We start from the raw sequence: 22913 nt of genomic DNA, 5'->3' as shown, positions 1-22913 counted from the left end.
CGTAAGGCGGGATGTCCGCCGGCACGCGCCACATAGCGGATGAGTGCCTGAACTAAGCGTCTCTACCCTTCCCATTGAAAAGCACGCGACGCGTCAGGCAATGTTAATACAGGCGGCGTTGGGTTGACCAATGTGAGTGATAAAGTGCCAGCTCATGAGTGATGCCTCCCTAGCCAGCCACAAGCACTAGCCCATGTAGTCCTGCAGACGTGAGAAAACAAATTGCTTCTGTTGCCCTTTATGATGATGACGGACAAGACGAGTGCCCTGAAATTTCGTTTTTCATTTTTCGAAATTTCGTTCACGAATGGCTGATCATCTAATTGGCCGAGGGTGGCACAGTGACTTTAATTTGCACACAGGAATGAAAGTTAGCACCAGGCCCAGAAGACGCCACATTTCCAAACAGTACACACTTAATTTATCCACAAAAAGAAAAAAACACTACATCTGTCAGGTGTTAGCATCGCCCTCCTGTATGGTGGTGCACCGCTGGGCACCCTTACACAGGGCATGTAAGGTACTAACTTGCATACGGAACGCACCTTTTTCTCTCAAAAAATTGACACATTTGCTTCGGTGTACACTCTGTTATGCAAAGTGTGCCCCTTCCCACATTTTTTCCCCTACACTTTGATCAACTGTGTGTTTTCCCTGGCACATGCTGAAACTCAGTCTCATGACTGTATGCAAACCTCACAACAGTCCATCCTTAATAAAGTTGCGTCAATGCCATAGAGTCTCTGGCTAATACACGAGACACCCCATCAGTGTAAAAATGGCACAACCAGGAAGTGCAGTATGTCAGGAGTCATACTATGCATTACGGCCTACTCAACATCCACTCAAGGAATGGAGACTCTTTGTACTACACCTGCAGGTTCCGCCACTAATAGTGCTTATTCCCAGCGTTCCCTTACAAAGCAACACATCACTGCATTGAAGGTAATCATGTAACAGACTTTGTACATGGCAAAAGCCACGTAAGGCTGTCTATATCACAGCAGCTGTCTTTAACTGAACAAAACAGCAGCGTTCCATAAAACATGGCTTATGGCTACATTTTTCTGGTCGGAACGAGTAAATGCAACTTTCATGGTCAACGCAAAAGGTGCATTTACTATGCAACTCTGCTCATCAAGCAAGTACAGTAAACCCTCTTCATAACGAAACCACTTTATTCGAATTCTCACGTTTTTCGAAGTTTTTCACGGTCCCAACCACAGTGCAGGAAGATCAAGTAATCCCCACTTTTAACGAAATAAGTGAGTTTCCTATACCAATGACTTCATTATAAGGAGGGTTTACAGTTTAGGTGATACGTAATGTGAATTAACCATGCAGGTACCGCTGTGATGCAAAGTATCATTTCAGACTGACAGTGAAACTCAACCTTGGTGAAAAACTGGAGCACATTAGGAGTTTTATGCACCGGAGCTACATCTGGACTATTAGGCACGCTAAAGTGGAATGCTGTGGGTTAATTTAGACCACCTAGGGATTTTTCGTGTGCACCATAACCTTGACACATGGCCATTTTTGTTTTTTGCCTTCAGAGCACGAAAAGCCAGTGGTTCAGACCACTGGTATGCACAGGGAGAGACGGGGCAGTGCAGCCCCTCCACAAATTTGTAAGCTGGGTCAGTGGACAAGGCCACTAACTCTGCCTATCATCAAATCAGCAGCACTCAATTATTTTTTTGTTGCGAGCTATGCACTGAGCTTATGTGGATTCTGTCACCATGACGATCAGCCATTTTGCAATTACCCTGAAGAAAAACAATACTGAACAAAACAATGGGAAAAGAACAGAATATGCTTATGACACCTCGAAGTTTTTTATTGTTAATTGTTTCCTTGTTGAGACTTCTACTTGTTTTTGCTGTCGTTTACTTTTTCCTCCTTTCTTCCCCCCCTCTTCAAAATGAAATCCTTCATACGCCCTTGTTCAAATACAGTAACATCGTATGGTTTTGCGCACCATCGTATGGTTTTGCCTTTTTCACTGTCCGTGTTCCCCGTCCAAATATGCACCGCACGTTATTATCGAACAGTAACATTCTTAGGCAAAAGGATATTTACTTGGTGTCAGGTGTTGTCTATAGATGGCGTAGCTCACGAACAGCCACCTTCTTATTATCCTTTCTGAAAATTAGTATGCCTAGCCTAGCAGCTTTTACTCAACTGCCCGCAGCCTCCTCTGACCTCTTTTCCTAGATAATCACTCCACATAATACCAACGAATAATACAGTCATTGTACTTGCCTTCAATTTCCTGAGCCTCACTTCAGACAAGGCACCCAAAGGCCGGGACAGGTCTCGGTAGCTTGAAGGGCTGCTTAGGTCTGAAAAAAAAAAAAGAAAAGAGAAAACAGAACCCTAAGGTACAGAAAATGCAATAACAGCATTGCGCCTAGCACCTTTTATTTTTTCATAGTTAAGGTACTACTGGCTGTGCACAATCCCTGCACAGACACGTGGGTTTATACACAGAAAATGAATGAAGGTCTGATGATGGATTGTTTTTCGCATAATTGTGCACCTTATCCAAACTTGGCAAACAGCAATACTGGAATGAGCGCAAAACACTACTAAGGGTTAGCCAAGAAATAACACCCCGTTATATACGTAGCTCCTCTGAAGCAACTGTCTGAAGCAACAAAAGCTGTGCGAAGGGTAAAGAACTCCTGCTTAAACATTGTTGTTCGTTCTGTGTCACGCCAGGTATTACGCATACTCTCATGAAATGTATTCCAGGTTATTAATTTCCAGTGCATGCTTGCGCACAATTTTAAGAAGTGCCATTCACAAGCTACGTCACTGATTCCAAGGTGAATCAAGTGTTTGCAATTCATCATTGCTTCACTTGCTGAACAGCTTAGGGTGCAAAACAAGTCAACAGATATCTATTAGTTTGCCTTAAGTGTGTGTTTACTAATATTTTATTAACAACTTTCCACTAAGACAAAGTGTTCATTTATATTTTTAACAATTCTGTATTAATTAAGGTGATAAAAAAGTAAATGGCATCATACCTAATGTATTGCTCTTGTAGTCCCCAATGACCCACGGGAACACTGGATACTGTGTGAGGTCATTAAAACTGCGATCAGCCAGACTGCAATTGAGGATGTGAAATGGGTTACATTGTGCAGAAACAGACCCGCAATGTAAGCACCATGGCAAATTGGCCACGCTAGTATGGCACTACAATAAAAAAAATTCCTTAAAACAGTAGCACCAATGGTAAGGGCACATTTACACATGGAATAAATTATCCCGTACCTGCTTACAACAGCAATGCTGAATGTCAAGAATGCTGCAAGATGCAATGACATAGACGACGCACTGCAGAGCCTCCGTTGCCAGTCCTGGACTTTCCACAGACTGCCTGGGACATGGTTCAGTATTTGTATTCTCAACTGTTCTCCTGCCCTGCCTTTAAAGTGCCCTGCTGCCCCAGGCCAGTCCCAGGACCGCCCACAGGTTGCCCGGGACTTGCAAATCACATTGGTACAATATATACCTAAACTCAGTGCATGAGAGACCAGCAGACTGCTGTCACTATGCCTCACCGATTAGAGCACTGTATGACACCCATCAGTAGTTGAGCAGATGGTGACATTAACAACTAAACAGCACATTGCTTATTAAAGGTACACTGAAGGCAACCGGAAAGTTGGTTTCAAACGAAAGTTGGACCTTCCCAAAGCCATTTTAGTGTTCATTTAATACCTTGATTGATTGATTGTGGGGTTTAACGCGCCAACGCTACACAGGCAATGAGGCGCGCCATAGTGGAGGGTACCACCTGGGTATCTTTCACGTGAACCAAATTTTCGAACACATGGACGTTTTCACTTTTCGCCTTCATCAGAAACGGTTCATCTGACACCGAAAGATGTTTTATTTGCTAAAAAATTGCTAATTATCGCTGATCAAACGTGACGCAAACAGTGACTACAGTCGCTGTTTCAACACAATAAATTGGAAGCAAGCGAAGCATTGATGATGTATAGCGGTATAGAAGCAACCGAATACAACGGTACCACGTACCGAGCAGTTTGGTCAGTTTTGGCCAAATCAGTCGTGCTTTCCTGAACTCTCGAGTCCTTTGCAGCTCTAGGTTGATTGATTGATTGTGGGGTTTAACGCGCCGACGCAACGCAGGCGATGAGGCGCGCCGTAGTGGAGGGCTCCGGATTAATTTTGACCACCTGGGGATCTTTAACGTGCGCCGAAATCTCGTACACACGGGCATTTCTGCTTTTCGCCTCCATCAGAAAAGCGGCCGCCGCGGCCGGGAATCGAACCCGCGACCTCGTGCTCAGCAGCGCAACTTTGCAGCTCTAGGCCACTAAGCAAAACGTTTCATGGGACCCATGGTCAGTATTGAATCACTACGAGTATCAGTATCAGTATCAGCTTGGTTGAAGAAAAGCATATTGTCCTTTTGAGGCCCCGCGAATGCTGGCGTCAAACCAACCGCTTGGGTGTAGCTCGCAAGCTTCCTCGAAAAGTGGTACCACCGCCCCAAGTATGGATGAGTAGCGCTATCCAGCAGCAACCAGGAAAGATGTTCCACACGCCAGACGATTCAAACACTTCTGCAGGTTGCAAGTGGCGCGGTATAGCCAGTAGCGGCGGCACTGGTCTTCACGTTTTTGCAATTTGATACCTTATTTTAGGAAAATCCATGTGTAAGTGCTGCATTCGCGTTTTCAGTGAGGTAATCTATCGATCTGGAGCAACTTGTATTTTGACTTCAGTGTCCCTTTTTAAGCTACAATTTTCATGTGTGCTCCTAGTGAACCTAAGTTACCAAGAACTGTGAGTTACGAGGGACATACATGGGATCACATGGCTCTAAACCATGTGCTGCATAAAAAACAAAAACAAAACAAGACTCAGTCCACTGATAACAGCAAAAAAAAAAAGGATCAATACACATTTTCCATCTATCAGAAACACACCTGTTAATGTACAGCAAGTAGTCATAATTAGAGATGATGCCAGTTTGCCACAGCAGTGTCATGTTCTCTTGACCAGAGTCCTCAAGTCTCAATGCTGAAAAAAGAAAAAAAACTATACGTTGTTATAAATGAAACAGAACAGCATATAAAAGCATATTATAATAAAATCCACAAATAGTGAAACAAAGCTAGATCTGCTACAGAACATTTCTATCAAACACAGGCTCTACTGTATACCATTTCACACACTAGTCGATCCAAGGACAACTGTGCGATACAGCAGACAGCGTGCGCAAGCATACAATTGCTTGCTTGTCCCAATGCTTCTGCCACCCTGTATCACCCGCATTGCTGCCTTAACAAGTTTTACAAAATTTTATTTGCATTTTTTATCAATACTTCACCCAGAACGAAAATTTGTTGCATCAACAAAGGCAAAAGAAGAGGTCACCTTCTTGATTTACAAGCTGCTTGTACAGTTCGTCTCGCTCTTGTTGTGTCTTGAAAGACAGGAACAGGTGCTTTAACACGGAATTTTCCGAACAATAAAGCTCAAGACCCTAAAAAAAAAAGAAAGCACAAGGCCATCATTGGTCAATTTTTAGACACAGTACGAAGCTAAGGAGAGAGCCTTTCAAAGGAGAGAGCCTTTCAAACACATTTCATGTTTGTGGTGCAAGCAAAGCCCGTGAAAATGACAACAAATAAGGGTATGTTGTTTTACATAATGCTGAGTTCGTCACTCTGGCGCTCTGTGCATGTTCAACATTAAAAGGTTGTCTTTTTATACCACTGTTAGCATCAAGTGACTTGTAAACAAAACGGCAACAGGAGACCTTACATGTCTTATCCTTTTTTGCTTTGATTCATTTCCCTTTCAGACCACGGGACCAATGAGTGCTCAATCCAAAAAAGAATATGAAAAGAAAGCAAAACCCCACCCACAGATCAAGAAGCTTGACATTTCTTTTTTCTTTTTTCAATAGGAAATGAAAAGTAGCGTGCATGCACAACTAACATGCGCACCGTTAGGACAGTAGCAGATGGGAAATGGGTTAATTGGCTGGGATTCCTTGCTCGTATTGTTTACACAAAATGAATTCATACCATTAGTGGGGCGCTTCTCGTTTTCAACAAGGCATAATTTCATTTATCCAAGTTCACTGATACCACTGTCCATTTCAGTTTTCAAACTTCGAATACTTAGTTAAAAATTTATAACGGTGCTATTTGATTCAAAGCTGAAGTAAATATCATGCTATTCGCTTTGATATTCGAAAGTTCCAAAGAGTCGCACACCCATACTGTTTTTGTAGTTCCAGTACAAAATGTTTTATACCTATGCTACACGGCCATTTCAAAGGCCTTCCAAAAGCCCTTGAACCAATTGCCTATTGAGTACCACACTGACTATCTATGAGGCACACTTGTAAGTAAGCGTTCAAGAGTCACATGAAAGTTGCTGTGTAGCACAGAAATTATACTGACGAGTGCCTCTCTTCTGGTCATGACAGTTTCAAGCAGGACTAAGCAGTCTCAAAGTTTACATGTGTTTTTGCAAAAATGTTTTTTGACAAAAGGATTCTACCTTTGATAATCGTCTCAGAAAGAAAGCTCACCACTTGTCTCAGAAGGAATCTGCGTCTAATGGCTCTCTTGACATCACACAGGTTGATCTTTATATGTGGCCACTGGAGACAAAAAACAGCAGCAAGTAAAATGCACATGATTTCTCCAAACAAACTGAAAGTTCACTTAAAGGCCAGCCAAGCTCAACAGCAGACCAAAAACACCACAAATGAACTAGTAGAGTTTGAAGTTCCTTAACGAGCTCTTCAGGGCGCAACTTAAAAAACTGCAGCACTTGTGATAATATGCCATACAAATACGTTTTAAACTACTAAGTTATAGTGGGACTGATCTTTCACAATGTTAGCACCGAGAAAATATAACAAGCGTAAACATATCACTACAGTTTCCTGTGGTTAATATCTTTAATGCTAATTTGTTGAGAAATTACTGTTTCACATCAAAAGTGGCACAAGCAAACTTTATTTTCTTCTTATGCAATCAGTCCAACAAACTGCTGATTTGCAGCCTCTAAATAATCATACTGTCCGTGCAATTAACAACTAATCAATTTGCCACGACGGAAGTTGCATTTCACAATTTGGAGCAGCTATGGGAGTTTTTGAGTTTTGAGGCATATTACTGTGCTACTTGGGAGTTGAAAACATGACGCAATCCCGGGAGGTTAGCAGCAAGTGCTACAGAGCATATATTTCACAAACAATTGGAAAAAAGATTAACTCTTACTAAGCACAACATTTGTCAAGACACGTGACTGGGCTACATGGTCCAAATGTGATTTAAGGGGGCACACTGGTATTAAACCAAAGAAGCTTATTTTTGCAGTTATGATGATGAAAATTGGGGGCCTGATGTTTTTCATTCTGATTGTAGATATAAAATTTGCTTTTGTGTAAAACGACTAGTCAAATTTATTTGGATTTTTATAGTATTTAATTGCTTGACAGCATTTATAAAAAAAAACTGCTGGAGGGATGCAGCTGAACAAGGTACCAGTGAACTGTGCACAAATCAAGGAGTGCAATAAGACTAACATTATCATTCTATCTGGTCTGTAGCAGAAGCTACGACTGTTTAAAGTTTGGGCTTGAAAGGTGGTAACCAGAAAAACCCGTTTTGCCTTCCAGGTTTTGATCAAAGACCCATGTGCCCCCTTAATGCTAGCATAAGCCGATAAGGACGTGAAAGTGATCGGACAGCTACTACTGCCCAACTATTTTATTTAGATAACACACATTACATGCCATGCATACATGCATGTATCTCAAATTCTCTGCCTCAACATATCACAATCAAAGCACCTAAAGAGCTGCACCCAAATTTTGCAATAACCAGCAGCATAACTGTAACTGAGGCATCCCAACTTTGTTACTGGAGCTTCCCCTACAGTCACACTAGAAATTATAAGCTGTCAGTACCAGCCATTGCTAGACACACCTAGCTGAAGCCAATTCACACTATCCCTAATTAAGAAGAGACTAACAGAACAGTAGACTCAGCAATGTAAGTGGTTCCATGTGTCCAAGTACCAAACTTCTGCAGTTTATTATCTGCACTGCAACCATATAGTGGCACCAAATAGGCAGCTGGGCACTGCAGCAGTATCGCAGTTACCGTATTTTTGCGCGTATAACCCGCCCCTGCATATAACCCGCACCCCCACTTTTCGCCGACGAATAAAAAAATTATATCCCCGCGTATTGCCCGCATATTTAATACATAAAAGAATGGACCAAAGCTACTACTCAAGCAAAATTACACATTTGTTTATGCAAAGGAACTTACCTAGCTGACTACATAACTAGACGACTTGGTGCATACATTTTTCCAGGTTGAGCTGTGTGTGCAGAATAAGCACTGTCAACGGGATAACAGTGGCTTAGTCGCTATTACTGCTGTAGGGGCATCACGGCCCAATGTGCATTGCAGTGAAGCTGCACCAAAGGAAATACCTCGCATATAATCCGCACCTCTACTTCACCTCTGAAATCTTCGCATTTTTGGTGCGGGTTATACGCGCAAAAATGCGGTAGGGCTGCTTGTTGGCACACAACTGCAATTTGCCCCTTCAAAAGGTTCATGCTTAGTTTTTGTTTTTCTTATCGTCTTGGAACTATCCAATTTTTGGGCATCAGCTTGGAATCGAGCTTGAATTAAATTAGAGGACATTAAATACAATACATAAAGTGATAGGATAACAGCCCAAAGACGAAACAATGGCAGGCAAAGACCAAAACAAGCGAACACCCACGGGCTCCACATTGTTGAAGGGCTGAAAGTAGAGCCTTAGAGAAGTGAGCAGCACCAGGCCGGGGTTAATCACCAGCGGGGTTATTTTGTTGGCTTTTGTCTCCAGGACAATCCTCTCGTACAAGTCCTCCAGGCTGCACACAGAAAAATCAGGCAGCTTGACACCACTGAGGCTGTTAATTGACACGCAGGCAATTGCCATGCGGTATGGGAGAAAAAATATTTAAGTTATGACATACTACTATCACATTCATTCAAGCCAGTTCCTAGAGCTACGTCCGACGGAGCTTTAGGCCAGTTTCCATAGCTACGTCCGACGCAACCCAGGATTGAAAACTAGAGTTACGTCCGACGGAACTTTAGGCCAATGTTTTGAGTTATGTTCGGTGTAACGTAAAGCACACAAAAATTTTTACAGCTAACGGCACCAAATACCGCGATGCTCTATATGTGTAATCTACACGCAACATTACTGAAATGGTCACTTGTACGATACATGACGTCAAAGTCGAAAACACAAAGGTTGCTGCTTTACAACCAAACTGGTTCAGAATGAGTAAATCACAGGTAAAATGTTCGACAGCGCCGGCTCCCCATCGGTCGAGTGATCAGGAGCGTGATATAAGCGCCCACACTACTGCAGCGATTTGGCTTCGAAACTCACCTGGGTTGATGGAGCTTTTATTTTTTAATTAAAGAATTAAAATTTTTCTGTACTTGTCGACGTACACTTCTTTCCATATCCAACACATGCAAGCAAAGGAGAAGACGGGAATTATCAAAATGGAACCTCCTGCCGTGGGCAGAGTGCCAGTTTGTAGCGTCTGCAGTTTGTGTCGAGAACGAATTTACATGGGTCGAGTCTTTTAACAAATGTAATTAATAGGTCCGGGCGTCGGTTAAATATTTTAACCCGATTAATCAGCTGGCTTTATGCACCCAGATCCATTAATTACATTTGTTACAAAAAATACTAACAAAATGCGAAGTGCTCATGAGCGCATGCTTCACAGCTACCGCCGAGTGTTCCCAGCACGTGCAGTGGCTTTAGCCAAAAAAAAAAAAAAAAAAAAAAGGCAAAAAACACGAGAAGCGAGAAAATGCTGAGCATGCCTGGGAGTGCATGCCTCGCGGTGAATGCAGAGTCCCATGGCTCGCGCAGTGGCTTTAGCAACCCCCCCAGTGCTGTCATCAAGCGCTACCGCGCATGTAATGCTTGGCATGAGGAACACGACGATATCGATGCATATGATGATGACTACTACTAGCACAGTGAAAGCAACGACAGAACATGTAAATAAACAATTTCAAACTTGTACAAATGCGTGGTGATGTGTCAGTGATCACGTAGCTTCGCTATGGTTCAAGCCTTGCACGACTTAGTGCAAGCTTCGCCAGTTGAGCTGGTGGAAGTCTACAATGCTGAGGATAACTTCACATCCACTGCCTCCCTATGCCTCCCTATAACACCACTGCCTCCCTGTGCTTCCTGGAAAAACAAATGCTTCAGAAGTTCTTCTCACCAACTTCGATCAAAGGAAATTCTTGACTGCCAGGACAGGACCATCGCTGCAATCTGCACAATGAGAAGAAAAGCAGAGCGTGTAGGTTACCATCACCATGTGAACCCACAGTTCCCAAGGGGGGACAAGACATACAACATGAGGTATCTTTGTTTGGCAAGGGATATGAACGATTGCCTTTGGAAAATGAGGAAGATACACATGACTATGGCAGTGCATGCATTCATTTCCTTCGATACCGGAAAGAATGGCAGGTACTGAAACTTATGGGGTCGCCAGCTTTAACAACAAAAATGCCTTAAGAAGCGCTCTCATATGAAGTGCAATGTATCGACAAACAACACGATTCTGCAGTGGTCCCAGCAAAACCCATCGTAGGGGCACTGCTGCAGTGGTTGAAGTAGCTCTGTATTACAGAAACTTTTGGATTGCACACGCTTCACAATTATGCAAACATCCAGAAGACTTCAAAAACACTGCTCGCAAGATAAAGAAAAGCAGGGAACCTTCTAAGCACACTCATTTTACAGCAAGTACCTTCAGTCAGCAATATCATACAGAACAAAAAGAAAGAAATCCTTATTTTCACAGCACATTTTCCCCCAAAAGTTGGTCCAAATAATTTGACGGGAACGTTTTATGTGTTGAAGCAGCACTGTGGTGCAGTGTCAGTTAACCCTTTCACTGCCATTCCAGTAACTCGGGTACCACACACACACCCTGCCACTCCGGGGTATACTTGTGTGGCCCCCTCAACTCACTTCTGGCCACTCCCCAGGCAACTCGTGTAAAAAAAATATTGCCGCCGGCATGTTTCTTCATCCACGTCATGCTTGGTCTTATCTCAGCGGCACAGCCATGGCGAACAAGTCCGATGCGCAAAAAGCTGCCGAGGGAATGTCACTATCTGCGTTTTAACTGCCAGTGGCCACTTTGTGTGGTGCGTTGTTTTGAAGAATGTCATACTACAAAGCTTGCCAAACACCCGGACATCCTAAAGTGCTGCTAATTATTTTGTTAATTTAGTTAGGTGTTGATTTGTGCATTCAGTAAAACTTGGTTAATAGATAAGACAACCCTGAATAAATTGTCTATATGGCCGGGAGAGCATAGCAGTGCCTCACTATCATAAAATTTCCCCAGAAGAACATGCAAAAAAGAAAAAAAAAAAAGAAGAAGAAGAAACGGCAGGGACTGAAAACCAGCCATAAAAAACCTCGGCAGTGAAGGGGTTAAGAACAAAACATTTTGGTCTAAAATCTAAATATAAACGTTGGTGGCACTTCATTACCTACAATACATAGTAAAAAAATTGAAACGGCAATGCTGCATAATATTTGAAGTTAAGATTTTTTCTTCAAAGTGCTTTTTGGGGCTATAAAAGCCTTCATTCACGTGAAGTCCTGCATTTCGGTTACAGTTAAACGCCATTACATTGTATGAGCTATGCACTCCCTGCTGTTGGCAGATTTCTGATTAATGCTCTATACAACGATACTTGAACTGACCAAATCTTTATCACATACTCAAGTTATTAAACCAGAGGTGCTACCATACCAAGTGAAACAGAACAGGTGCAGGAATTTAATGTTTACCACCTTCCACCCCGTGTTCTTATTTTTGCATTTGCATTTCTCATGCAATTCATTTTTTTCCAAAGATGGTTTGAAAGCTCATGAAAAAAAAATGAAAAAAACTTGCTAATAACAGCAGTTGCAGTATATTGTAACTTTTAGGCTAACTACAGCTAATTCACCAACCCCAATATTTTTAATGCAACTGGCACAAAAATTACATCATAGAAGAATGTTTTGTTAGAGAGGAACCAATATTTCACAGAACTTGTTATATCCTGGTGTGATTTTTCCACCCCCCCCCCCTCCCCCCCACCTGTGAGATGCCGAGACTTGGGTAAAAATAGCCAGGGGACAACACACACACTACAGCACACACCGAGCGTAGTTTTGCTATGCTAACTTTACATTCCCACTTACAGTGTGCCTGCTTTCGTATAGTAAAACAGCTGAAGAACAAGTGGAACGCTAACATTGCCATGTTCAGGTAAGTTCTGTATTATGCATCCAGTCTTGACCAGTATCCACCCACAGAGGAGCATACAACAAAGTCCTATCTGTAGTGTACAAAAGTGCTAAACACGGGAGAAGCTAAGAGTCACTGATACGTAACAGCCTACTGCACCCAGTATGCGACAAGGAAATTCTACAACACATGGTCACAGTTCGCAAAATATGCTCTTATCACAGATGAAGGCATCACTGCTATTGTGTTGAACCGCCCAACAAAAGGCCTGAAAGCGATGGAGCTGTTTGCATTCACTACTGCTGCCAGCAGGCAACAGACGCTATAAAAACTGCACGAGTAAGGAGCTTGCCATTCTACAGGCAGTTTGCCACCTTGCAACCAGGTTCAATGACATTATTTCCCACATCACTTCTTCACCTGTGCCACAACCCGTTTGAACGGAGACAACAGCATGTTGTTGTGCTAGTTGGTGCTGCATTTTTAGACGAAAGACTGTCAGTAAAGGACAAGACTACGACGAAAAAAAGGACTCCGCCTGTCCAGTCTTTCATCATAGTCCCGTCCTTTATGCACAGCTTTTCATCAAAACGGACAGAATTCACTCTCACCAACAGAAATTCTGCAGCACTTACCATTGAATCATGCTCAGGTGGAGTCAAAGTTGATGCTCTTGAAAGCTGACAGGAAAGGCAAAAGTAAAATAAAGAATCACCAAAAGAATAAAGGCTTTAAAAAAGGCCGCAGATCACTATGTACGAGCTGCAAAAGAGTTTGGCAGGCAATAGCGTTGTGTGCAGAATGTCTGTGATCACTTATTGCTGACCTGTGTGGGTGAGCCTTTGTTTGCCCACATAATGGCTTTTTATGTCATACAAACAGTGGTTTGGAAATATTGTTTCAAGTATTTCCTTTGAATGTCATGTTGGAGGTTTTAGTTATGTGATTCACCCCCAAGTCATTTTGGAGCAGTTTTTGGAGCAGCAAAATTAGATTATGCAGCAGTCAAAAAGAGTATTTTTGAAGCAACAAAGCATGCTTTTGCAATGAGAAGCATGCGTTCAGGCAATAAAATAGGCTTTAGCAGAGGAAAGCAACCCACAGAAACATTAAAACGCATTTTCTGAAGCATGGAAAACCCCGTTCACAGAATAATGTTTATTATGCTCACATAACGTATTCTGACACATCTCAGACAGCAAATTTGTGCACAACTGTTGATAAGTTGCTAAATATTAATAAAATGGTGCGCTCCAGCTGTCAAACGCTCATGAAACAATCTTTGGTTTCCTATATGAGGAATTACTGGTGTCCCCCGTTGCCTAAAGTGCTGTCAATGTTCAAAGGTTGAACACAACTTCATTGAAGGGGATCATGTATCACGCTTCCCGCAAGCAGAAACAGAGGGGTGTTATAGAGATGGCACCCGTCTTTGTAACACACAGCATTTGAAGGCATTTTTCTGAACTACCCTGGAGAACAGGACAACAACAAAGAAAAAAGGAAACTGACAACAGGACTGCCGTCCTCATTTTTTTGTCGTTTTGTTTTCTTTTTGCACTAGTTCTTTCCTGCCTGTATGCACACAAAGGAGGGGCAGTAAACAGGTGTGATGAATATGTAACACTCAACTGCAAAGCACTACGAACTCAGGCTTACTTGTACAAAACATAGAAAGCAAAGTTCAGCACGGGTACAGTGCAGACCACTTTAAATTTAGCACGATTTTCCCTCTTGCACAGCCTGGCACAATTGGTGCAGCCATCACATCCCTGGAGTTTCTGTGGCTGGGATGTCCTTGTACACTATCTTTGAACAATAGATTAATTGCCACCCAAGTGATGCTGGTCACTGCAGTTCATTACACTGTCTTATTCGATTTCTCCTTGCAGCCAGAGTGGCCACGTCTGATGGGCGTAACACGGAAGGTCCGTGTCGACCCTCCATCATTTGCGAGCAGCCGCCTCTTTGCATGCACTTTTTCTTCATTACATCATGCAGAGGCCCCAAGTGCCAATTGTCTCCCCTGGTAGCATAAAAACTCCTGTGGTTGCTATTTTAAACCAACTGCCACCTTACTTTCACACTCTCAAAACAAACGTGGCCGCCACAGGCATCCCTTTCTTTTGTGAAACACTTGGGGCAGCTACTTCATTCCTTTAACTAATGGCATATCTCCCTCACACCACCTTGTACCCACTCCCATTTCCGGCACTGGCCATTGGCACTGGCTCACACCCCCACATCACTGCTAATGGGCTTCATCTATGCACATGCTTCACCTAAGAGCTTTTCTTTTCTGCCGTGAAAAAGCAACATTTCTAAAACTACCAGCAAAACATATAAATCAAACCGAGTCTGAAGGCATATAAAAATATGAAAGTGCACTTGGCTAATCTCTGTGAATTAAAATAAATACACGCTGTTTAGTCAGCATTATACACGCTGCCCAGATCAAAACCTCAAGCTGGCCCCACTGAGGCACTATTGGTTTACAAGGCACACAGCAATAGAGGGCACAGATCAATTTAGGCCAACTGTGGTTTGTGGTCCACACCTAAGCTTCATCCGCGGGGGCATTTCTGCATATCTCTACTCTCAAAAACACAGCAGACATGGCCAGGAACCAAATTCACAACGTTGCACTCAGTAAGCCCGACAACTTAGCCCTCAGCCCACGCTGCAAATGAAACAAACCACTAAAAGCACAACACCTTACCTGGGAAACGTGTGTGAGGCACTCATCAATGCTTCCATATATCAGAGAGAACAAGTAGGACACTTTCCCCTGCAAAGAAAACAAAAATTAAACACAGCTGCTGTGAAAGTGTGCTGCTACACTACAATACAGTTTCAAAGCAGGAAAAAAAGATAAAGCTGCATGTGATGAGGAAAGCTAGTCGAACAAATACCCTAAATGTAAAAATCTCAACAGCCAATTACATATTAGGAATTGCAAGATACCCCATGGCAAATTTCCTCGCGGTAAATACAGGCACAGCATACGCCACGTAGACAGATCAAACATCCTACCTATACCAAGAAGAGACTGCATCAATTTTATGAATGCAATGCTTTTAACTGCCACAATTTCCGCTAAATAAATAAGAGAATGCTACTTTTACATGAGGAACACATGATTCCCACTAAAGCAGACTGATTCTTTTTAGCACTGGAACCATGGTCTGAAGGAAAGTTATCTACTGCAAGCTCTAATGCCACAACAGGCCCAAAACAAAATTCATACCAATTCTGCAAGCAAAGCAAAGCAAATGAAATTTTCTTTTATGTGAATATCAACGCAATATCCTTGATATAATGGTGGGATTAGTATATATTAATTGATGGGGGGCTGCAACAGATCACTTTATACAGGGTGTCCCAGCTATCATGCACCAAGATTTTAAAAAAGAGAAATTGCGTAACTAGAAGAAAACCTAGTGCATAATGTTTGTAGTACTGTGAAGAAGCGGAGAGTAATTTTTTCGTTAATAAGACTTAATTAATTAATTGTAATTAATTATCTAACTCGAGAAATACTGTCCTAATCACTAAAGTGTCAATGAGGCACTTGTAGGTAACCACGAGGGGCATCTAACTGCGCTATTTTCAGCGACGAACTAATTGCGTACTCATTTATTTTGACTGATAAAGGAAACCCGCGAAATATGAAAAATACCACGTGACGACGCTTACGCGCGCATTGTAAAGCAGCGTCCCCAAACAAAGCTGATTGAAATCAACTGCTTCGCCTGTCACCCGCCCGAAGAGACAGCGCATCACCTTGATAATAGCATGCATAGAAGGAGCAGCAGCAGCAAGATTCGCGGGACGCGTGTGCAGATAAGGAACAAACTCGGTCGCGATTTCTTCTTTCTTTCTTTTGTCTATTTCATTCTGGCAGCCTGTTTGAGGGCGTTGCTTTACGTTGCGCGCGGAGGCGCCGTCACGTGGTATTTTTCATATTTCGCGGGTTTCCTTTATCCGTCAGAATAAATGTGTACGCTATTAGTTCATCGCTGAAAATACCGCAGTTAGATGCCCCTCGTGGTTACCTTCAAGTGCCTCATTGACACTTTAGTGATTAGGAGAGTATTTCTCGAGTTAGATAATTAATTACAATTAGCTAATTAAATCTCATTAAAGAAAAAAATACTGTCCGCTTCTTCACAGTACTGCAAACATTATGCACCTGGTTTCTTTCGAGTTACGCCTTTACTCTTTTTTTAAACCTTGGTGCATGATAGCTGGGACACCCTGTAGATATTACAGAAGATTAACTGCAAAAAAAAAATTGATTTTTACTTCTTTCTCAAGTAATGTGCACACCACTTGCTCGTGCACTTGGTCAAAACAACAATTCGGACTCACAAGGGTCACTAAGTACTGAAATATTACGTGATGAAGGGCTCAGTGGCAAATAGTTTACACTAAAAGAGGCTTAAAACTAAAGATGGCTCAAAAAGTTGCCCAAAAAACATTTCTGTTCAAAGTTAATTCTTATAACAATACATAATCAAAAAACTGACGTCTTGATAAAAATATATGCGCCGATAGTGGGCCTGAAACCTAAATTTTTAAATTCTGTGCTTTCATTGGCACCACACATCTTGGGGATGATTCCAAGCTAAAATAATTGTACCACATTTGTCGTCATGGCACTCGAAGTTCCACATGCCTAGATGGCTCTGAAGACGGGGATCTGAACCACCACCTGGACTCAATAAGCAGGGGACCAGTGATGGGACCTCGAAGCTTGAGAAAACATAGTGGACCAATTACTTGAACTTGTCTTGGACAGCAACGGTGACACGTCTTTCGCTAGGTTCAGTGATGACGTGTGAGGAAATAAATGCGGCCACTTTCTTGTGGGTTGTGGTTCTTGACCCTAAAGCTTGCTCCTCCCCTATTTTTTACCCGCTATCTCAGTAGCTTGGGTGGGCATTCTCTTGGAACTTTGCAGTTATGTTCACAGTAGCAAAACCAGGCCAGGAGAAATGAAAGCTAATTGTTACAGTGTAGGAACGTATCTACCAATGTACCAGCATGACTGACGGCCAAGCCCTGACACTGTCACTTGACTAATTCGTTCTTTACAAGGAGGTGCAGCAGTTACCATCTCAGACCATGGGTGCTTTTGCACACACCCCAACAAAATTCACTCCTCACATGAGAGTACAAAGCTGACAAAGAAGCTGTTTCTAAAAAAGTTAACGCTTTTAGTTACCATAGCAAAATTATTCAGGCGAATGGTCAGATGCATTCTAGTTTTGATTTTATCCATTATTCTCACAGTGTGCCACAGATGACACTCAATTTCTAGAGAACCAGAGGCACATCTGTGACCACTGCTGTAAAAATAAATAGACTGAATATGGGTTTAATGCGCCGAAACTACACAGGTTATGAGGCACGCCGTAGTGGAGGGCTCCGGATTAATTTCGACCACCTGGGGATCTTTAACGTGCGCCCAAATATCAAATACATGGGCATTTTTGCTTTTCACCTCCATCATAAAAGCGGCCGCTTCAGCCAGGAATCTAACCCGCATCCTTCAGCTCAACAGCACAACACCTTAGCCACCGAGTCACCGCGGCAAGGGAAAAAAAAAAAGAAAAAAGACATACCCTTTTAAAGACGTAGGGCTTGATGAAGTTCCCTTCAAGCATTTCCACGACTTGGTCATTTTGAAGATTCATGACGCTGTTTCTACTGTACAACCTGCGAATACATCGCAGAGCAAAGCATGGCAGTTGGGCTTTGTAGGCAGGGTGGGGTGTGAACCAAACATGCAAATAACTGTGATTAGTGCTTTTAAATGCTACATACTTGGATAGCAATGGTCCTGTCCATTTCTTGACAACACTGAACTCGTTCAATGTGAACTGCAAAGAAGTGAAGCCCATTCACTTAAACCATTTTACGCCAAAAACAAATGAGATATATATCTTGTAAGAGTGGAGGCTTGGGGAGGTCGGTATACCATAACTGGTCAACAACACAACCTCCGGACGAATACTCAAGGGGCAGGAGCAGTCTTGGGCAGTAACTAGTTACTGGTAACGCGTTACCAGTAACTAGTTACTTTTAAGTTAGAGGAACTTGTAACTGTAACACTGTTACTTTTTTTACAGAGTAACTGTAACAGGAAATACCGTTAGTTATTTTTTTTTATAGAAAACTATCCATTAGGCACACACACTAAAGGCCAACATACAGATTGCGCTTGCTCATTTTTCTGACTTTTTTCTCTCCACCTCTCACTTTTCTGAAACACAGATGCTTTCGCAGTTTAGGAGAGAAGGTCGCTACGAGGATGGATTATCGTTCCTGCAGAACACCGAGGTCGCAGGTTGGTCTTAGAGGGGATGTCAAACTATTCCTTCGTCTTGAGCGAGCAAAAACAAGAAGAAAAAAAACAACAGGAAAGTAGACCTCTGAAAAGAGGGAATCTCTCGGTGCCAACTTTGACAAAGAAGTGAGTTTTGCAAAAATATTCCCCGACACTAAGGGTACATAAGCAAAAGAGGTTGATGCAACAAAATGAGGCGTGCAGAACGATTGTTGGTGTTGGGCTTGAGCGCATCCCTTTTAGGTTCCCTTTCGTCTGGGGTTTTACCACGTGCACTTTTGACTACCCGCACTCCTCTGTACGTTATTACTAAATAAACTCTATCATTTGTTCTGCATTCTATTACTTAGTTTTATACAGTAATGTAACCGTAACTGTAACAAGTTACTTTAAAGATTCTGTAACTGTAACTGTAACACTTACTTTTTGATGGTAACATGCCCATGACTGGGCAGGAGGGCACGAACACAGTGCTGTACTCACCACTAAATGTTTATTTGTTGACACAGCATAAATACTGTATTTGCATGATTCTACATGCCCCCAAACATAATGCGCAGTTGAATTCAACACCCGGAAACCACAAAAGCAACTTGGAACCAATTCTACCACGCACACGAAATAATGCCGTTAACTGACACCTAAACTTGCACAAAACATTTTATTGAACATAAATCAGCCCACGCTGTGGGCAGCTAAAGCCCTTCCACGCATCTGTGAAATTAAAAATGTGATCCCTTTGTTTTCGCCATGGGATGCCACCCAATTCCCTTCCATTTCCCCCAAGGTTACTGTGTGTTTAAACGAAGCCTCCATCATTCATTGAGAAGTTTCATTTCGGTATGGAGTTGGTGGTCTCTGTTTGGAGGTTTTTGACTTTTGGGTCCGATTGTAACGCGCAATTATTTTTGAACGCCTATTTTCATAAAAAAAGGTGTGCGTTAGGACCGTGCAAATGCGGTACCCACTTAAGCAACAATGACCAGAGAACAGGCAAAAAATCATTCCATGAAACACAAAACATGAAATCCATGGTAACACTCTAATGAACGCACTCAAAGCTACGCCACGTTATTACCGTGGGTTTTATGTTTTGTGCGTTCATGTAATTGCTTTTCATGCTTTCTCTAGTCATTGCTGAGAATGTGGGCAGTTATATCCTGTGTAGGGTGACGAGATTTTTTAGGCTAAAAACAGGGACAACCTTTGCCAGAAAAATGTGTGCATGCATGTAGGCGGGGAACGGGGAAGCTTAGTGGACATTACTACAGCTTCAAGAAGAAGAAAAAATGGAGAGGAGGTATTTCTGGGTAAATGCCTTCATTATCGATTAGGTTCAGGGGAAATCCCCACGGTGGAGCAAATTTCTGCAAAGGAAAATTTGACATCCAGCTCAAATGCAGCTGTACGGCTACAAAGGAAAGCTGTACAGCTTTCTCAGAAACCTCACAGATGAAGAAAAATTTGTCCCGGTTCAGGATTCGAACCCGGAACCACCGCCTATCCTGGTCCCTCGCATAGGGTGACCACCAGCATGCAAGCTGTTAACTCGCACGCTAGAAGCACTATCGTTTCCCATAAAGCAGAGCAGCATTCTATTTGGCTTCTTTATAAATTTGTGCACTGCTAAGATTTTTCACTGTTACGAAGTTGCAGTGATGGTGCTAACATGAAAAAGTTGAAATAAAACAACACTCGAAAAAAGAAGGAAAAAAAGGCCTTTGTACCTTAAGTATTGGGTGGTTTATGTCTTCAGGCACAAACAAAATGGACTTTGAGCACACCTTCAATCGCCCCTTCTGCCGCCTGCAACATAATTTGCGGGTCAAGTAATGACAGATGGGTTCATAAAATGCCAAACATCAATTGCAAGGTGGACTCACCTTCGCAGCGCTTCTGCCTCGGTAACATTGTCAGGGTAGAGGTACACACTGTAATCCTTGAAATAGATTTCTCCAGGTTCGAGCAATAGGAGGGAAAATCTGCAGGTCAAGTATCCAGTGTAAGCTTCTAAATACCACATTGTAATGAACAGCTAGGCAGTTTAATACAAATCATAATTAATAGGCAAGCTAACTTACTGACCGGTCGTTACTTAATAAAGCTATATATACGACAAGTTGCCATCTTCAGCAAATGGCGGCACAAGGAGGCCTCAACGCTGGAATAACGGAAAACATAGAATTTCTATCAACGTTCGGTATTTCGGATACATACCATGTAATCACAAATCAGGGGATGATTCTTGTAGACCACCGATGAGCGAAATCGGGCACTGCCTACAGTGTTTCGAAATATGCACTTCAAACCGAACAGTGCCCCTGCTACGTACCACAAGCTCCTTACCTAGAAGCTTCAATGCAGGTGTAATTGGCATCAACAAAACGCACCTAGAGGCATTGTATCGAAGGCTGCTAGGTTAGCAGTGCGTACGCATATTTAATTCGTACTGACTACAGTGAAGGGCCCGTCGCTTTAAAAATCTGCACTACAGTGACGGGGCCCCGTCACTTTAAAAGAATCACTACAGTGACGGGGCCCCTTCAATATAACAAAATCAAAACCAGCCGATTAGCCGCTGTTTCTCGTTCTGGATTCGGTGTAGTGGTTCTGCCGCTGACTACGGACATTTTGCAGTCCGTGGTTCAATGCTTGCTCCGTGTTTTTTGGTGTGTGTGTGTGTGTGTGTGTGTGTGTGCGCCGCGTGGTTAGCGTTTTGTAACAGCAAAACAATTCACGCGGTGAGAGCAGTCGGTCTTGGTTTTTTACTCAAGCGGCCGAACTGCTCCCGCTCACTGGAGCCAAGGCCGACGTAGCCATCGCCAGTTACGCCGATCTCCTGTAATTATTACTGGTGATTAATAATTAACAGTGACTCTGGCTAGTCAGTGAGCGGAAGCAGTTTGGCCGGTTAGGTAAAATCAAGACCGACTGCTCTCGCTGAAATATTGTGAAACGGGCGTCGGGTGGCGCTTGGAGATCCGTTCGGATAGAGCTAGAGTTAGTCCGACCATCTGTAATTATTAATAATGATTAATAATTATCAGTGATTCTGGCTAGTCAGTGAGCGGTAGCGGTTTGGCCGGTTGGGTAAAAATCAAGAGAGACTGCTCTCAACGCGAGTTGTGGGCCCCGTCACTGTAGTGCAGATTTAAAGCGACGGGCCCCGTCACTGTAGTCAGTACCTATTTAATTTGGCAGTGGCAGTGCTTAACCGCCTTCCATTCGTTCAGACATTTTCCATGAACACATTTACGCACTCTAACGTTTCTGACGACTTATTTCCTACTTTGCAGTAAACTAGAGCTATCCAATAAGCATACACGCTTCAACGATAGCTACCAAGCGCTGCAAGGCGAAATTGTCCACTTCTGACGCGAGTGCTGGCACATCACCAGTGTCAGCAAGCTCGTCGGCTACATAAAACAAGTACTTTACTCTGAAAACCGGTGGACACTCTGTTTGAGGTGAAGGCAACAAGCAAGACAAGTTAGTTAGTTATCGCGTGGTTAAGGCACAGTAACCTAAAGTGAGTGGCCAAAGCATAATGGAACAAGCACGGACTAAGCAGAGTAATTTTTTTTCTCCCTGTTCGGGCCCCCGAATTTATTCATTTACAGAACGCCGAGCACGCACTTAAAACACGTTTTTCTCAAGTTGCACGTGGGTTTGGACAAAAAAAGACCTACCTTTCCGCATTCTGAGGTTCGATGAATGCCATCGTGTTGAACGGCACTCAACTCGCACCCCACCCTGCGAGGCTTCAGAAGACAACACCTCCTCTTACAAAAACACCAGGCGCGACATCAACAGTCAGAGGGCGAACACACCTTCCACAATCGCATGACAACACTTGAGCGTTCACTGCGTTGCACCGATCTCAGTTTGCAAGCAAGAGGTCTGCAATATCAAACGCCAGCAACCAGCTGGCTGGCCTACCGGCTAATACCGGTCCCGAAGCCGGCAAGGTTTGTAGTTTACTATGAGAAATAGAGGGTTGGTGGCGCTAACGCCCAGGTATAATTAGAGCCACTAAATAAGCTACGCTTTATTTAGTGACGCCTAGGTATAATATAATTGGGGGCCTCGGAAACCGGCGGGAAACAGCATGCGGCGCGGTGGTGCCAATAACATCCGGTACTTAAGGTCCAAGGCACCCAGGCCGCTAGGAGTAGTAGTAGTAGT

The 22913-nt window shown here is 42.9% G+C and overlaps 1 protein-coding gene across 1 annotated transcript in view; it reads right to left on the bottom strand.

Moving 5' to 3' along the window:
* The window catches only part of LOC144155590 (protein FAN-like), a 66793-nt gene extending 44100 nt beyond the window's left edge, over positions 1 to 22693 (bottom strand). Inside the window, exons 1-14 of the mRNA XM_077687127.1 lie at positions 22418 to 22693; positions 20612 to 20710; positions 20456 to 20534; positions 18206 to 18261; positions 18004 to 18097; positions 15096 to 15164; positions 13012 to 13056; positions 10337 to 10389; positions 8815 to 8947; positions 6593 to 6664; positions 5425 to 5533; positions 4974 to 5067; positions 3036 to 3118; positions 2266 to 2345 (exon numbers count right to left, since the gene is read on the bottom strand). Coding sequence (XP_077543253.1) covers positions 2266 to 2345; positions 3036 to 3118; positions 4974 to 5067; positions 5425 to 5533; positions 6593 to 6664; positions 8815 to 8947; positions 10337 to 10389; positions 13012 to 13056; positions 15096 to 15164; positions 18004 to 18097; positions 18206 to 18261; positions 20456 to 20534; positions 20612 to 20710; positions 22418 to 22449 — 1098 coding nt within the window. The 5' untranslated portion in view covers positions 22450 to 22693. The remainder of the gene's footprint in view (positions 1 to 2265; positions 2346 to 3035; positions 3119 to 4973; positions 5068 to 5424; positions 5534 to 6592; positions 6665 to 8814; positions 8948 to 10336; positions 10390 to 13011; positions 13057 to 15095; positions 15165 to 18003; positions 18098 to 18205; positions 18262 to 20455; positions 20535 to 20611; positions 20711 to 22417) is intronic.
* Positions 22694 to 22913: the final 220 nt, after the last annotated feature.

This window comes from Haemaphysalis longicornis, unplaced genomic scaffold (genome assembly GCF_048455015.1).
Source record: "Haemaphysalis longicornis isolate Haplotype H1 unplaced genomic scaffold, Haemaphysalis longicornis Haplotype H1 scaffold_1, whole genome shotgun sequence".
Lineage (NCBI taxonomy): Eukaryota > Metazoa > Arthropoda > Arachnida > Ixodida > Ixodidae > Haemaphysalis > Haemaphysalis longicornis.
The sequence above is the reverse complement of the archived record's forward strand: the minus strand, read 5'-3'. Positions and strand labels throughout refer to the sequence as shown.